At 35.3% G+C, this 17,535-nt stretch overlaps 1 protein-coding gene across 1 annotated transcript in view; it reads left to right on the top strand.

Annotated features, from left to right (window-relative positions):
• Positions 1-9,216: 9,216 nt before the first annotated feature.
• Positions 9,217-17,535, top strand: part of LOC135216472 (ATP-binding cassette sub-family D member 1-like) — a 73,645-nt gene continuing 65,326 nt past the window's right edge. The window contains exon 1 of the mRNA XM_064251841.1: positions 9,217-10,128. Within this exon, the coding sequence (XP_064107911.1) occupies positions 9,384-10,128 (745 nt within the window). The 5' untranslated portion in view covers positions 9,217-9,383. The remainder of the gene's footprint in view (positions 10,129-17,535) is intronic.

Below are 17,535 nucleotides of genomic sequence, written 5' to 3'. Positions count from 1 at the left end.
GTCGTCTTCTTCTACCAAAACAGTTGTTTACTCGGTGAGGGGCCGTTTTCCGATTGTTGTGATGAAAGTGCCCCAGCGTCTGTGGGTACAAGTGGTGTGCGGATTTATCACAGGAAATGGTTAGTTTATTGACACAAGCGACTCCGTAAACATCGAGATGGCGTCAATCTTCTAAATATTTTGAGTTGTGAGTAAAAATGTTGAACGCTTTTTGGTGAGATTTGCACTTCGTTTGACACCCTTTTCACTACCCTCTGTTTAAATCTTTAAATTTGGCCTTAATTTCTAACTTTGGAGAAAATACTTACTTCGAAAGGAGAGTAGAGGTCTTTAGCTCCATTTCTCACCAACAACAAGTCGCTAATGATGCCCATCTCCGATGTCAGGACGCGTTATAATGTACTTTTTTTGGGATTGTTCACGCTGATCGTACATGGTCCACTCTGTACCCTGCGGTTTTTTACCCTACACCCCGCTTTCACAGTGGATCCCCAAATTGTAGGATAAGCCTATAAGGACAGGAGGTAATATTTTAGTTTCAACCATTATGGGAAATCTATTATATTGATATTTTTCGCGAGTAAAGCACGTGATAACAAAACACTTCTTCTCAATACATTATTGTCGCTAATGCATACTTACAGAGAAAAAAAAAAATTAAGTTTTTACCTCGAATTTTTCCTAAGTCGGGAGAGGTGTTTCCTCTACGGTAATGTTTACTTTTAATGAGCCCTCTAACTTACTTTCTTACGCAAACAAAAGCAGTTCCAGTTACTCATTATTGGCTGAGAGGTGTGACATCGTTATGACGTCATGGGTTTCATAACCAATTACGAATGACTTGAGTCGAAAACTAAGTTTCACTAGCATTTCAGCGGAGTAATACAGTTACCTGTCTAGTGTCCACTGGTATCCTTGTTTGACTGAATACTCGAATAATGAAGCCAAAAACGGCATTTTGTCTTCCTGTACCTATGGCAGAGGTAGTGGCTGGCCCTTCTGGCATTAATTTTGACAGACCTTCGATTTCCTACCGATTGTTTGCAGTGCAATGTGGTCGTCGGGTACCTGGCCACTTCCTACTTTCAACCAACAGTTTAAGGTAAGCTTCATTAATTTATAGAGTATATTATAATGGTGGTAGTATAACGATGTATACAGCAGTACCATCACTTTGGATTTGGTTTGATGGATGTTAGGTAGTGGCCTTAAGGGGGGTGGGGGGGGTCGCAGGGGGGCGGAGCCCCCCCGCTAGGCCTAGGTAGGGTACGGGGTGGGCCCAGGTAAGTTAGGTGGTTGTATTAGGTTTGTAGTGCAAAACACTGGGTGCCCTTAAGGGGGGGTCCGCAGGGGGGCGGAGCCCCCCCGCTAGCTAGGTAAGGTACAGGCCCTAGGTAAGTTTAGGTGGTTGTATTAGGTTTCGGTAGTGCCCCGAAAATCACTGTGGCCTTAAGGGGGGGTGCGCAGGGGGGCGGAGCCCCCCCGCTAGGCCTAGGTAGGGGTACGCAGGGTAGGCCCCTAGGTGGTTGGGGTAGGTTAGGTGGGTTTGTTAGGTTCTTGGTGGTGCCCTGAAAATTACTGTGGCTTTAAGGGGGGTCGCTGGGGGGCCCTACCCCCCTCCCCCCGGTAGGCCTAGTTTAGGGGTATGGGGGAGGGGTGCTGGAACATTAATTATTCATTTATTGCAAATATCATTCAATGCCCCAACACCCTCCCCCCCCTTCCCCCCCCACCCACCCCCCCAAAACCCCGGTTCCCAAAGGGTGTCCCCCATAATTGGTGGGATGAACTAGGGTATACATAGTAAATTTCTAAATCGGTTGGTTTGCAGTCAAAATAAACGTTAAATTCATTGAAACCACACTATTTCTGATGCAACAAATATATTTTAATTGCATTTTTCCAAATTTGGCTGAAACTAAAAATTTACCGGACAGGATCATGAAAATATCCATTTGCTATGAAACGAAGGTCAAAAACATTCATAAGAAAATACTGACTTAGTCTGCCCTCGACCTAGCCTGACATACCTAGGCTAGGTACCTGGCTAACCTACGTTAGTCTATTGCATAATTAGAAGATAGCTAACGTTCATTTCAATTCCAGTAGGCCTGGATTTGGTCCATCAAGGAAGACATAAAGTTAAAATAACCTCGAAGGTTTGTTTTTGTTAAAAGACGCTGTAAGAACTTCGATATATAGGTAACTCCTAGTCACTTACGAAAATTGAAAGCAGTTGTTGTCCTAAAGTTTCGGTAGTAGTAGTTATAGTAGGGATATATCTTTGAAACGACTCCCTTGTTTGTTTTATTCTTCCTTTGTGTTCGTTTGAGTTTCTTCTCTCTGAAATACCACACTTCTTTTAGAAATTCTTTCCTATTCTCCACTTCCTCCCTCAGTAGATCTACCAATAAGAGTATATTAGCTACTAATTTCTCTTTATTTTCTCGATATGGTTGCTGCACCAAACTATATCTATTTCTAATCTCATTGTATGCTGGACAGTAAAGTAAGGTTAATGCTCTAAATTTTCATATTTTTCCTCACAGCACAAACATTTTGTATTTTCTTCTTTTATCTTATTTCTATCATTTAATCCTAGTGTACCTAGTCTGGCCCTACTGATCAGCATTGTTTTTCCAGTGTTGTCATACGATTTCTTCTTTTATGTTTTCTTTATATTTTCTGTAGATTCTTACTGTTGACTTTTCATTCATTTCTTTCTGTCATGTTTTTCTGTCCCGGTTGTTTATTATTTGTCTTAACTGTTGGTCTTTAACTGCTTCAATTTTACTTATGTTTATGTTTAGTTCTTTCATATATTCTTCTACTTGCATTATCCAGGGGTTTTTCTTGGATTAATACTGATCCATGGTTATCTCATATAAGAGCCTATTGCCACCACTCTTCAGTGTATATTTCAGGTAGAATAGTTTATTCTTCATATCTCTTGAGTGGCAGGAAGAGACCCCTATTTCAGATCTTAACGCACAACTTGCTGTGTAACCTGGCGCTTTCAAAACTGTTCTATATACTTGATTGTCTATCTTTTGAAATTCATTTATGATTTTCTTGTCAAGTTTTAGGATTTCCATGGCATACATGAAGGATAGCATCGCTAATCCTTTCCAATACTACAATTTTCCTGTTTTACCCTGCTACAGCTTTTATTGATGACTGCATTAGCCATATTTGCCATCTGCTTTGCTCTAATTTTGGCCCCTTTTATCTGTTCTCTGAAGCAGTCTTTCATGTTGTTGATTGTCAATCATAGGTATTTAATCTGCTTAACTATTTATATTCCTTCTATCTGCTCCATATTTTCCACATCATCGATAATATACCAGTCGTTATATATTAATGTTACTCTTGTCCTTGTTTATGTTTAGGCCACATTCACTCGCTATTTCCATAAGGGTTTTATTACTTTTGTTATTTCTTCAAGGGTGTGTCCATCATCTGTAGTTTTTCTATTATCAGGTACGTTATAAGTAGAGAGAATATTGTTGAGCCATTGCATCCCTGTCTTATTCCATTAGTTACATTTAGCTCTTTTTGTTCTATATTGTTAAGGCATAGACTTGTTACATCATTTGTTTGCAACTGCATTTATTACTTCTGCGTGCAGCCTATATTTCTTCATGACCTCTATGAGCTTTTTTCTATTAACTCAGTCAAATGCTTTTTGGAAGTCTATTGATACAAACAAATAATGGGTCGTTTCTTGTACGTAGTAAAGCCTGACTGCAGTTCATTCACTTTTCCTATATTTCTAATATGTTTTTTTATTTTGGTTTTCAGGATCCTCATGAAAATTTTATATGATGCATTTGTTAGGGCAATTGGCCTAAGATCTCCAACTGTGGGGTGTTGTTTTTTTACTTAAACCAGCCTCTCTGTGTTTTCCTGCCCTTCCGTATGCTGTTTAAACTGCTAACTCTTTTTGAAGGTTGGTATTTTGTAAGAATAGTTTGAACAGAACTGGTTTCATTCCGTCTGACCTTGGTGCTTTATTTGCCTTCATTTTCTCGAGTTGATTTTTTGCCTCTTCTTCTGTTATACTGATTTCTTCCATGGGTTTAATTTCTGTCTTTGTTAGGTCATACACTCCATCCATGTGTTCTCTTAAAGGTATATGGTATTTCATCTGCTGTCCTAATCTTTTCAATATTTCTTCCATGTCATGTTTGTACTATTCTTTCTTGCTTTCACTCAATATCTCTCCTATTTTGTTTTCCTCTTTTTGGTATATTGTTTCCCAGAATTTTACCAGCTCTTTCCCTAGGGTTTCTTCCTTCATCTCTTGCTTATTTTCGTCGTATATCCTTATCCATTCTTTTTCTGGGGTGGTCTTTCCTCTCAGCATGTCTATATATTCCCAGATTTTCCTGTGCCTGTTTTTATCATTCACTATCTCATTTCTAACCTTTTCTTCATATTCTTTATATGTTTTCTTTATTATTATCTGTACTTTTTGTTTTTGTTTATGATATGCTTCTTCATAGTATCTCTTTTCTTCTATTCTTGTGGCTTTCAATTTTAATTTGTTATATATCCTTCTTTGGCTTATTTCTTTCTTTATTTCTTTGGTGACCCATACTGATTCTATTTCTTCTTGCTTTCCTGTCTTTAACCTTCTTTTAATTATCTTCTCTAGGTTATTTGCTTTTGCTTCACTCATTGTTTCCTCGAACTGAGTTAGATCTCCTTTTCTGTCTTGTTGGCTTACTTTATACTCTATATATTCAAGGTATTTCCTGGTAGACTCTTCTGTAACTTTCAAATATTTGATTTCTTTTGTTTCATTTCTGAATGTTTTCCTTACTTTAGTGTTCATTCTGAATTTGACTTTTATGAGGTGATGGTCTGATAGGTCACATTCATACTTTCCCTCATCTATCTCCATACATTTGTAGTTTTTATACATATTTTGGTTGAATAGGGCAAAGTCTATAGTGTTGTTCTGATCTCCTCTACTCCAGCTTATCTCTCCTTTGCAGCTGGGATCTCCATTTAATAGCGTTAGGTCATATTTTTCCATTAGGTTCATGGCGCATTTTCCATTTTGGTCAAGTTCTTGTGTCCCTATGAAACCTAAATGCCCATTGAAATTCCCAAGGACAATCACAGGCAGGTCTGTGGTCTTTTCTAATGCTATATGTAAGGCGCGTATTATTCGTTTATTTCTTTTTTATCACTAGATGACATGCAGACTAGGATTAGGTTAAATCTTGCTGCTCTATAATTGCCCTCTACTATTAGAATGTCTTTGTGTCCTGACTTTTCTTTTTCCATCTGGATTTTTTGTTGTTGTTGCTCAAAGAACATTCGGCCAATAGATCAGCAAACTGTAACTCCGCCCTCCCTTTGTATAAATAAGGTTCTCAACCTCTCTTTTGAGATGTGTCGTCACTACCTTCTCCAAGTCTCTTGCGGCCTCACATTCGACCAGAATTCGACTAAAGTTCCTGAAGAAGTGCCTATTTGAATAAGTGCTCCCTAAATCCTTGCTGCCATGCCGTTTAAGAAGGTATGACAATCGCCCATTCAACGAATTTAGTGCCATGACGTTAAAACAGCACATAGCAGCCGCCAAGCAAGAAGAGAAAGAAAAATTCAAGGAATTGGAAAAAACAAGAATCTCTTTCAATAATTCTATTACGGCTGATTGGAAGGACTCGTTGCGACGGGAAATTTACAAAAACTGCGTAGGATTACAGATGCCCTAAAAAGGAAACTCAACAGAAAACTCAAAAATCTTATTGACAGCAGTGATTGGACTAGTTGTGCACGTCAAGATTGTGTTGTAAACCTATCAAGTAAACAAATAAGTGAAAATGTTGTGAGTGCGCTTGGATATGGTTTATCTTTCTTTATAACGAGTCGACCTTCTGCTTTAATGGTTGCGTCATCCCTAAGTAAATTTGAAAAATATTGTGATCTTCCTCAAAATCATGTTGACATAATTAAAAGTATTGTTTACGGAGCTACCAATGTTAAACACGAAAGAAACTTCCCTGCTCGCTATAAGAAAAGTTTGACCGATCTTAAACAGGACAATACTATCCATATTAAAAAAGCTGATAAGTAAAATAGTATAATAATTTTAGATAAAGCTGAGTACATAATTATCACGTATGCAGACCCTACTGGATGATGATGTGACTTATAAAAAACTAAAAAAAAAAAATCCCCTTGATCAAGTCATAAAAATTTTAATAGCACAGTGAAAAAAATCTTAAAGGTAAAACAGAACTAATAGGCAAATTGTCAGACAAATTTCCCTCGCTACCTTACCTGTACGGATTAGTCAAAACGCACAAAGAAAATAACCTTATGTGGCCTATTATCAGTACTGTTGGCGCAATTTCATATAAACTTTCGAAATATATCACTAAGATCTTGTCCCCGTTACTTGGAACCATCTCCGATTCTCATATATATAATTCTCTAGATTTAGTTGATAAATTAAACAAAATTATTCTTTACCCCACTGATAGATTCGTTAGTTTTGATGTATGTTCTCTTTTTACTAAAGTCCCTATAGACTCTATTTTAGAATATCTTAGTAATGAACTAACTCAGCATGAATTACCTCTACCTGTAAGTCACATTATTTCACTCACTAGGTTGTGCATTTGTGATTGTAAGTTTATATTCAATGTTGAATTTTATCAACAAATATTTGGCATGGGAATGGGCAACCCTCTATCACCACTCCTCTCAAATTTGTACATGGAATTCTTTGAAAAACGCTTTTTACCTAATATCATTAGATTCCTGTAAAGTGGTATAGAATTGTTTGTTGCTATTTTAGGCTGTCTGCTTCTTGTATTGGTGTAAATGATTTACTCTCTGAATTAAATAACCAGGTACCATCGATTAAGTTTACTCTAGAATTGGAAAAAGATAATTGCCTCCCTTTCTTAGAAGTTTTGATACATAGAGAACCACTTCAATGTAAATTCAGTATTTATGGGAAACCAACCAACAACTTAACTTATGTTCATTTCTATTCAGGCCACCATCTAAACATCAAAATATCAATTTTTTCTTCTATGTTTTTACGAGCATTGCGCATTGTCAGTTACCAATATTTGGATCAAGAAATTGTATACATAAGAAAAATAGGGAAAGATTTCCTTCACATATATTAGATATTTGCTATAGTAAAGCCCACAAAAAGTTTTATAGTGCAAGTAACACGAAGAAAGAAAATTCTAAGAACATTCTCAGTTTGCCTTATTTTAACGGATTTGAAACCATTAAATCGTTAAAAGCCTTTAAGGTCAACCTTGTTTTTTCCTATAATAACACACTAAAATGAATGTTAATAAAAAATGGCCCCTGGGAAAGCAACAACATAATATATAAAAGGCCATGTATGGACTGCCCCTCCTTTTATCTCAGACAGTCGAGCAAGGGCTTAGAAGTAAGATTAAAACAGCATAAATATTCTGCCAGAGCTGGGCAAACATCTAATGCAATATTCATTCATTTAAGTGAAACCAACCTCCGGATAAATTGGATTGGTAGTTCAGTAACTGCAAGATCAAAAGATGTCTTATCACGAAATCTTTTAGAATCTGCCATAATACAACTTACTTCCCATTGTAATTTTAATATTAGTCGTGGCCAGTTTCATTTAGACCCTTGTATTTGTAATATGTTTAAGAATGACCTCAAAGATATAATTACAGACTTAAATACAAATTATTTGCCTTAGATATATTTTCTTTGTATATGTATGTTTAATATGTTTTGTGAATAAGTTTTTGTTCATCAAATATCTGAATGTGATCAGCTGTCGCCTGTATAATTCTTTAATTGTCCTGTCCCTGTGTCTGAGCAGTTGGACTTAAATCTTTTTGTTCTTAGATTGTACCCATGTTTATGCTTGTTTGGAAAGGTTACTCATTCTCCAGGTGTGTCGGATTCTAGGTACTAATCTCCTTATAATCCCTATCTGTCACGGATACTACCTTTCCTGTACTTTGAATTTCTCATGTAAGTCAGTTTGTCTGAGATACGTGAATGTGAAAAGAAGCAAAAAGAAACGCAGTTGCGCGAACCAGTCTTGCTATTATGAAGAAAAACCCAAAGGATATGCCTTTTAATGACGTCACAATATTGATATCAGTTCGAAAGATCTTGCAGAAACTCTGTTGTTTATTTTTCCTTGGTGGCTTATACCTTTATATATATATATATATATATATATATATATATATATCTATATATATATATATATATATATATATATATATATATATATATATATATATAGGTAGGTATAAGCCACCAAGGAAAAATAAACAACGGGGTTTCTGCAAGATCTTTCGAACTGATAACAATAATGTGACGTCATTAAAAGGCATATCCTTTGGATTTTTCTTCATATTAGCAAGACTGGGTCGCGCAACTGCGTTTCTATTTGCTTCTTTTCGCATTTACGTATCTCAGACAAACTGACTCTGCACACACACACACACAGATATATATATATATATATATATATATATATATATTATATATATATATATATATATATATATATATATGTGTGTGTGTGTGTGTGTGTGTGTGTGTGTGTAGAGTTTAATATGGACAGAAAGCTACCCAGGTCAAAACCTAAAGAAGTGATCGGGCCAGAATAATGACAAGTTTACTTATATATAATCCTGAGTGATAATAGGCTAGGCTATGGGAATATTCAAAAGTTCGTCATCTTGGTAACAGAGTGCCAGCGGAATCGAAACTTGGGTAGTTTGTGAACTGATAGCAATAATGTGACGTCATTAAAAGGCATATCCTTTGGGTTTTTCTTCATATTAGTAAGACTGGGTCGCGCAACTGCGTTTCTTTTTGCTTCTTTTCACATTTACATATCTCAGAATTACGTAATATTATGTAGCAAAGGTACTCGACTCTTTGGATTCTTGGCAAAACAAAACTTCTACTGTTAGTGTGTCCTTGAAAAAGTAAAACTATATGAAAATTAGTAAGTACAGTGCTTTCGAGGACATTTATGTGTTCGAATACCTAACGACTGTGGCTTTACAAGTATTTCATATCCAGGCCTAAAGTAGAAAAATTTTATTTCGTAAAAGTTATCACTATATTTTATCATGATCGTTTCATTGCTCTTTTTAAGATTTCGACAAAGATATATAAAATAATTAAAGTGAAAGGAAGTCAAAGGTTCGAATGAGGTCTTATCATAACAACAACAACGTATCGTCTGCAGTCAGTCGCCGCCAGTCGAAGATAGGTCGAGGTCGTTGTCATATATACCAATCGGGCGGCATTTTAAATTTTAGTATTTTCGTTTCTACCAATGTACTTCTATATATAATTGTGCAGTCCAACCTAAAGCAGCAAAAATGACGAACGCGGTGTCTAAAATGATTGAAAATACATCGCGAAAGCTCAATGTTAGTGAAGCTAATCTTTCCAAGGGTGGTCTGTCCATAGTAGTGGCATTTTATATTTATAAGGTACTTTATCCGAAGTTAAGAAATGTTTATCACGCGACAAAACCGGAGCAGAAGCAAGAACTGCAAGAAATTGCCCGGAGAATAAAGAAGACCGGGCCTTCAGTAAACAGGGAGTTTTTCTTGCAGTTGAAGAAATTAATCGGAATCATCATCCCTGGACCATGGTCCAAACCAGCAGCTTTACTGTACATTCACACGTTGACGCTTATAGCAAGAACATTTCTGTCAATATATGTAGCTCAGTTGGAGGGTCGAGTGGTTAAATACATTGTGCGGAGAGACATAGTAAATTTTGCTGTAATGATGTCAAAATGGATTTCCATTGCCATACCAGCAACCTTTGTGAATTCCATGATCAGGTTTCTCGAGTCTCACTTGGCACTCTCATTTCGTTCTCGTCTTGTACGATATTCTTACGATCTTTACTTCAAGAACCAGTGCTACTACCGTGTATCTAATCTCGATGGCCGTTTAGAAAATGCCGATCACTGCCTTACTGATGATATTACAGCGTTCACGTCAAGTATTGCTCATCTGTATTCGCATATCACAAAACCAATGCTAGATACGCTGCTCATCACCTTGTCTCTTTACAACCTTGCTAATGCTCGAGGTGGTGCAAGTATACCAGGTATGTATTGCCTACTAGATACAGATACCTACTAGGCTACTACCTATAGTAGTGTCTTTGCCAAAGAAATATTTTCTTCCACACCTACCGATTTAATTGAAGTGCTGAATGCTTCCGTTCATTAGTAGGTATATTTAATTTGAAAACCTGTAGTTGTACTAATTCTATAGAATAGGGTACAATACTACAATAGAATAGGGTGTATGTAGTACCTATATGATGCAGTACATGTGAGATAACCTGAGAAATTTATCATAACAATGTGAGAAATTTACCTTCTTTTTTATGATTTTATGTTAATCTCCGTCTGACACCCAGGTAGCTTTTCTGAGTAAAAAGTAAATGAAAGATGATAAGTTTCTCATCATATACACCCTTTACTATCTTGTTCAGTTGAAAAATTTAATTAATAAACAGTGTTCATGTGGAGCTTTTCCTTAGAAGTACCATAAATTTTAACCAGCTACCTATGGACAGGTTTAAATAAATTCATCCAGAACTTATTGAAATTGCCAGTTACTATTCATAAGTGTTGTATACAATAGCTATAATCAATTAGAAATTATATTTTAGCAATCAAATAATCCTAAATGAACCTCATACAGGGTGCTATATTACCTGCTTCAGTGACTTTGATATTAGGCATTTACTTATACGTAGAGATAATATGTACTGTAAGAAACAGTTTTTATTCTTCTCATAAACTGTGTATGCTTTCTTAGATTTCTTTTGTTTTTGTTAAATATCTTAATAACCAAGGTCATCCACCACCACTACTTTTTGATGATGATTTTAGTGTTAGTTGAATGATGGTGTAATATTTTTCAAGATTTGTTCTATTCTTGAGGCCAGGAAGCCAGAGTATAGACTTAGCTGCTTAGTATTTGGAATTTAAGCTTTGGCTACCCATACCTCCTAATGACTTTGATAATTCCTTGTTATTTTATGAAAAGCAACACTACATATTTAAAAGACACACTAAAAATACAAAGGCTTAACAGATTAAAGCTATGAAATGAAAGTTTACTTTAAAATATTCAAAAGAGTGCAGCCCAATTTCAACAATTTCTCAACTTTCCAGCGGCTCATTTTTCAATATTTTTGTATCCTACTTAAGTAGTCTCATTTCTCCGTAATAATCTATATTGCAATGCTTTCATTTTTTCTTTGTACTATATCATTTCTGTAGGGTTTATTTCCTTTTCTTACTCTTCTGGTCAGGTTTTCCTGTGGTATTCAAATAATCTCAAGGATAACTGATGCTCCTGCTGTTTTTATTTTGGGTCTTTGCAAAAGCCCTTTTCACCTCTATGGCTATTCACTTGGTCCATTATATGCTTGCTTACTTTAGTGTATGTTCATTTACTATATTCAGAAAGTGTTAAGAACACTACCTCCATTGTTTCAGGATCTCTTTATTTTCAGTAGTATATATCTCTTGTTTCACAGTTTTCATCTTTTAGGGATTTTATCCCTTTTATATTTTTTCAATCTTTTCTCAGCAACTTTTCTCTATTAAATATTTGACTTTTTCCATCACTCTGTTGTGTTGAGATTTTGATCAAGTATCTGCAAACTCCTTTTCTTTCCTCACGCATCCAATTCCTCCTCTTTTCTCTTGCTACCAACTTCTCTTATTTGCCCTTGCCACTTACTTTTTAAACTTCTTTCTCTTTACCTTTGGTATATGTACATCTCTGTTTACTAAATCGCCTGGTCAGTGACCAGTTTCCATTTCATATACGCATGAGTAGCCAGATGCCACAGATTCTTTGCATTACAATCTTTGAGTGTTTTTAACCGGTTTCCAGCTGGTGCAAGAAGGTTATCTTATTGTTAAGACCTCAGGTTTGTTAACAATGAACAATACAAATTGATTAAAAATTTGTCGTTTGCTATAACAGAGCTATATTTTTTTTCTTCAGTTGCCTTTTGTACATCATCCTGCTGCCATGTTTCTCTCCCTATAGCCTAACTTTTCCATGAAATCATCCCACATATTTCTGCTGTCTTTTGTGTGCCCTTTTTCAGTGGCTTCCACTTACCACTTTTTTGTGTTTTACTTTTTTAATATTTATCTTTCACATCACATTTTTTTTTAATCTTTTGACTGGATCATTTTTTATGTGCTTTTTATCCTTCACTGTTAAACTACTATACATATACATTTTGTGTCAGGCAAGCCTTAGTGAATTATTGTTATCAAAATAAAGAATTCTTAGATATAAGGGAGGTATTTGTCATTAAATGGTGATACAGGTACTACTTCAGAAATGTTGAAGTACACCGAGCCAGGCAGGTTACATGGGATAAAATATGATGAAATCTTAAGTCAAGAAAGTGAACTGCTGTGACCTGAACAATGCAAAGTCTGTTTAGATATAATACATATTCATTTCCTTAAGTTCAAGTTATGTATGTCAGAAATTGGAAAATCCAAAATTTTTAGTTTCTTAGTGGAAAACTATTGAGGAATGGAATGGTAAAGAAAAGCATATAAAACTCCTTTGTTAAGTTGTGTACATTATAGTTTTTGATGCTCAGTCTGTTAGAAATGAGTTGAATTCTTTAGTGGCTTGATAGCAACTGATATGTTTAAAATAACTGGATTACAGAAACATGAATTTGAACTATAGAGCTCCAGAGTTTGAGGAATCATTTGATTTGCCAGGACGTAAAATGTTCAAGACAGATTAGAAAGTGAATGAGAGAGTGTAGTGCTGTATTACATACTGTATACCTAGTGATCTGAGTAGCATTATCACAAATAAGCATTATCACTGGAGTCTTCATCTGCTCAGTAAGTAGAAAAGCACGGACCACAGGTGCTAAAGGTAAGTGTTTAATAGACTTTCCACCAAGAAACATCCAACACAGTCTGTAGACAAACCTAATGGGAAAAGTAATATCTTAAATAAAGTATATTTTTTCTAGGACAATATTATGCCCAGTCAAATAGTTTATAAAAATAAGGAAAAATGTATAGTATAGAACTCAGTTGGAAATAGAAACATCCTTATTAAAAGACTAAATACACAGAGCTAAACAAAAAGTAGACTAAAAAATTACCAAGTAAGAAAAAAAATTACATAAAACCAAAGAAACATGCAGAGCAAATAGTGCATTAACCCAAAACTAACTTTATGCCAGTCAAAGACTACTGCATGCACAAAGAAAAACAACATCAAATGGGATTAAACCTCTGGGATTCAGGAGAAACATAGCACTAAAAGCAACTAGGAAACAGATGAACTGTCAAAGATACTGGACAGAAACGGCTTTAAAAAATCAGGAAGGCAGACCAGTTATTCAGGAAGACTAAAGGTAGAGGTAGACAGGACTGCGTTTTGGTTTTACAACTCTTGGCTAATGACGTCAATAACCAGATTTTCTGTACCAGTAAGCAGTTTATGTATTGGCATCAGTAACTGGTTCATCAGCAATATGATGTTGTAGATGCCATTTACATATTGTGATTTTCTGGTTAACTATGATTTTTGGTTATCAGCGCTTGGTTGAGAACAGAACCCCTGTTGTCAACTAGGGGCTGCCTGTACCGTATATGCAGGGGTATAAGGCGATCCGGTGTATAATACAACCCTGTTTTTTATGCAAAAATGTGGGTTTAGAGGTTTGTTCACCATATAAGATGACCCCCAATTTATTAAATAATACCATTAGCTGATGTAAGTTAGTTGCTACATAAATGAAATGAGTAATTATTGGAATTATCATACCAAAGATGTGTAAAATCAGTATGTTCAAGATTTTAAAATGTTAGGCAAAGCCTACTGTTACAAAAAAATACTTTTGTATTGCTTTAGGAAAAATGTAAACAACACGACAAATGCCCAATGCCTATGGCGTCACTATTGGTGGAGTAATACCCATTTGAAGTAGATCTGCATGGATGTTTTCCTTTAGAATGGGAAAGAGCCCGATACTTAGTAAGGATAACTGGGGAAATATTGGTTAAAAGGGCATTGTATAATAAGTATCAATAGCAAAATTGCCTAATATTATTACCTCATAATAATGGTACTCTGGATAAAGCTAGTAACAAAGTTAGAGCTCACTCATCCTAACGTCTACGGTAATTATGGTAATTATAGTTGTGTTGCTAGGTTCACTTGAATTACTCATGGCTTTTACTGTTAATACAGTTGTTTTGTTGACAATGTCAATAGTTGTGATGGTAGTTAACTATTGACACAACTATCAACACTTCAGGGGTGAGTGGCATTAGCCTATCATTGAAAATCTCAGCAGGATTTAATTCAAGGTATGCATTTTATACTTGTTGTATAAGACAATCCCCATTTTGGGGGAGGTTTTTTAAGGTTAAAAGGTCACCTTATATGCCGACATACACGGTAAGTGACCAGCAGAGAACCAATCAAAAGAACATTAGGGTCACTCAGAGATAAAGATGGCAAAACAGTATATGTTTAGTGATGCAAGGATGGTAGATCTTTTATGATTACTTTGCCAGTCCCCATTGAGGAAGATATCTCAGAAATTCTTGGTGACCCATTAATACACCAAGGAAATGAATTATAAAGGAAAATAGGAAGAACAGAAGAAAATGTAAAAATGAAAATAAAGTGAAAGTTTAATTAAAATATGTCTGCCAGTACAAATAGATTTCACCTGGGGGTGATCAAATAACAGAAGAAATTGTAAAAATTAAAGAAATTTGAGCCAAAATAAATTGTTAAGTACAAATGGATTCACCTGAAGGTGATGAAATAACAGAAGAAATTGTAAAAGTGAAAATAATAAAGTTGAACCAGAGTAAGTCTTCAGGTACAAGTGGGATACACCTTAGGGTGATCAAAGAAGCAGAAGAAATTGCTCCTCATATCTGTGACATCTATTAAGCATTATGGAAGCAAAAGTCGTGAGTGGTGGGCCCCAGGATTTGATTCTCAGTTCTTTATTCCTTGTTATCTACATAAATGACATAGAATCAAAGCTGACTAGCCAAATGAGTAGGTTTACTATTGTCAGAAAAAGGGGTATCAGTGTTGGAAATGATACAGCTATGAAGTATTTTCAAGGAACCTGGAGGAAATAGTTGATGGCTTGTAAAATTGCTGATGCCATTCAGCCTAGAAAAAAACGTCATGCACAATTACAGCCTATTTGGCAAAGAGATGAAGAGATGTCATCAAGAGATAAACCTAGTTAGGTCATCATTTGTCTCTTACAACCTACCAAGCAAAATGTAGAAGTTGAAAAGAAAACCCAGGAAATACTATGATAACAGTAAACATCAATATAATAACTGTGAAAATGAGATGCATTAACCTTTATGTTGCAGTAGTTAGACCCTATTTAGATGATTTTTTCCCAGAGGAGGGACAGAAAGATTAGAAGCTGTACAGATAAAAGCAAGCAAAATCAATACTGTAAAGGTATGATTGCTTGTGTGTCTGGCATTAACACCCAAGATATCACTGTGTTGCCCACACCAGTATGACCACCTGAATTCCTTTGTGTTATAAAAAGTAACTCCCTTAACTACCTAAGAAGCCTCCATTCAATCTCCACTAGACCCCACAGATTTTCACTTGTTATCTTCCATAATACCCTGACCAATTGGGTAATCACGAACTTGATTTGCCAACAACAAATCTCTACATCCCCCCTTTTTTTATCTTGATCACTGTTACATTGGAGGAAAGTATTATTATCCAATTTTACTGAATAGTTCTTTATTAAACTGTGTTGCCAGAATGTTTACTTAAAAAAATGGACAATTAGGTTGCCTTGAAACCTAGGTGACCCGGGAGCTTACGTTGTGTCAATCTTGTCTGTGGCTCTCAAATTTTGTCTTGTAAAGTCTAACCTTTTTCTGCTAATGGATGCATTCCTCTTCAAAGAACTTAGAAGGCATAATTTTCCTTAAACAATAAATTGAGACGACGTTGAAGTAGGAGCTTAAAAAGATTATTACATATTGTAATACTATATGCAGGACTTGGCAATTCTTGGAAAGTTGAAGTACCCAAGTATAAATCTAGTTTTGATTTCTGTTGAGCTGTGGAGATTATGTATCTGCATTATTACCCTGGTAAGGGTAACTAATGTTATTGAGAAGAATCTGTTGAATGTTACTAAATCAGCAGTGTGTACTTCCATTCATTTGTGAAGAATTGCAGTGTATTGAGAGAGCACAAAACTCTGTACTACAAGCCTTATCTGGGCCCATGGTAATGAACCAGTTTTCACCACAAATCTTTAAAGATGAATGAGAACATTAGCAGCTAGGTTGAGAAAGACCAAAGGGAAAAGTGAAAGACAGGAACTGATAAATGCTGCAAAGAACCTTACTAATGGATGCAGTGTGCTGTACAGGGTACACTTGGAGTAAATAATATTTATATCAAGTGGATTGTAGCTTCTGAAGAGAGCCATCAATCTCCTTATGTTTTGGCTACCTTGTTAGATTATGTTCTTATTGGATCTCTGGGTAATGGCTAATATTTTATGTCTGTGATAATATCTTTTCTAGTTAGTCTGCGAGTGGATTATGTCTTATAAGCTTTCCATTTTAAAGTTTATTGGTTTTCAAGAAAAATTTTTTTTTCTTTGGATTCCAAATCATATGCTAAAGCACTTCTGTGTTAGGTTATGTAGCCCGTATTTGTATACTACTTTACTCTGATGTAGAATTTTTGTTGTATACATGTTGCTTAACAATTCGTCAAAACGGTCTCACTTGGCAGTAATTTCCATGCCATAGTTTGCTGCCAATACTTCTTACCATACATCACTGATTTTGAGTTTGCTGATGGAATTTTTGTTTAATAGTTCATTCAAATAGAGAAAAATATATAGAGATATATGTACTGGCCCCCAGTTTATATTGTTATAGTATATGGAAGAAATTGTTGCAATATATACATATTGTTGAGCCTTTTATTACCAAAAGATGTAAATTTACTTCATTTTAAAAGTATAGTATAGCTGTTGAAGTAGCTAAGACTTGAATTATTACAGTTATCAAGATTATGTAATTTCTAGTCATTGTCTGGAATTGTTACTTTCAAATATGTTTTAATGTTTACCCATTGTCTTAAAAATACATTTAGTGACAGTTAATTATGTCTTATTTTATCTCTAATCTTTATTGTTAATTATGTCTTATTTTTTCTCTAGTCTTTATATATTCATTGTTTTACTAAGAATACATATATACAATGTGAAATATCATAATTGTTTATATAACTTTTATATAACAGAATCGATGTAATTGTACATCATATTACATTAGTCTTACAGTTTCATAGCAAAGTTCACTTCTCCTTCAGCCATCAGTCCACAAGGTCAGAGTCCATATCTGTTTCCTTATCTGTATGAAGAAAGCATCCATATCTTCTTTCTTATCTCCGTTAAGAAAGC

The sequence above is a fragment of the Macrobrachium nipponense genome, chromosome 6 (assembly GCF_015104395.2).
Source record: "Macrobrachium nipponense isolate FS-2020 chromosome 6, ASM1510439v2, whole genome shotgun sequence".
NCBI classification, from domain to species: domain Eukaryota; kingdom Metazoa; phylum Arthropoda; class Malacostraca; order Decapoda; family Palaemonidae; genus Macrobrachium; species Macrobrachium nipponense.
This window is presented reverse-complemented; position numbering and strand designations above follow the sequence as displayed.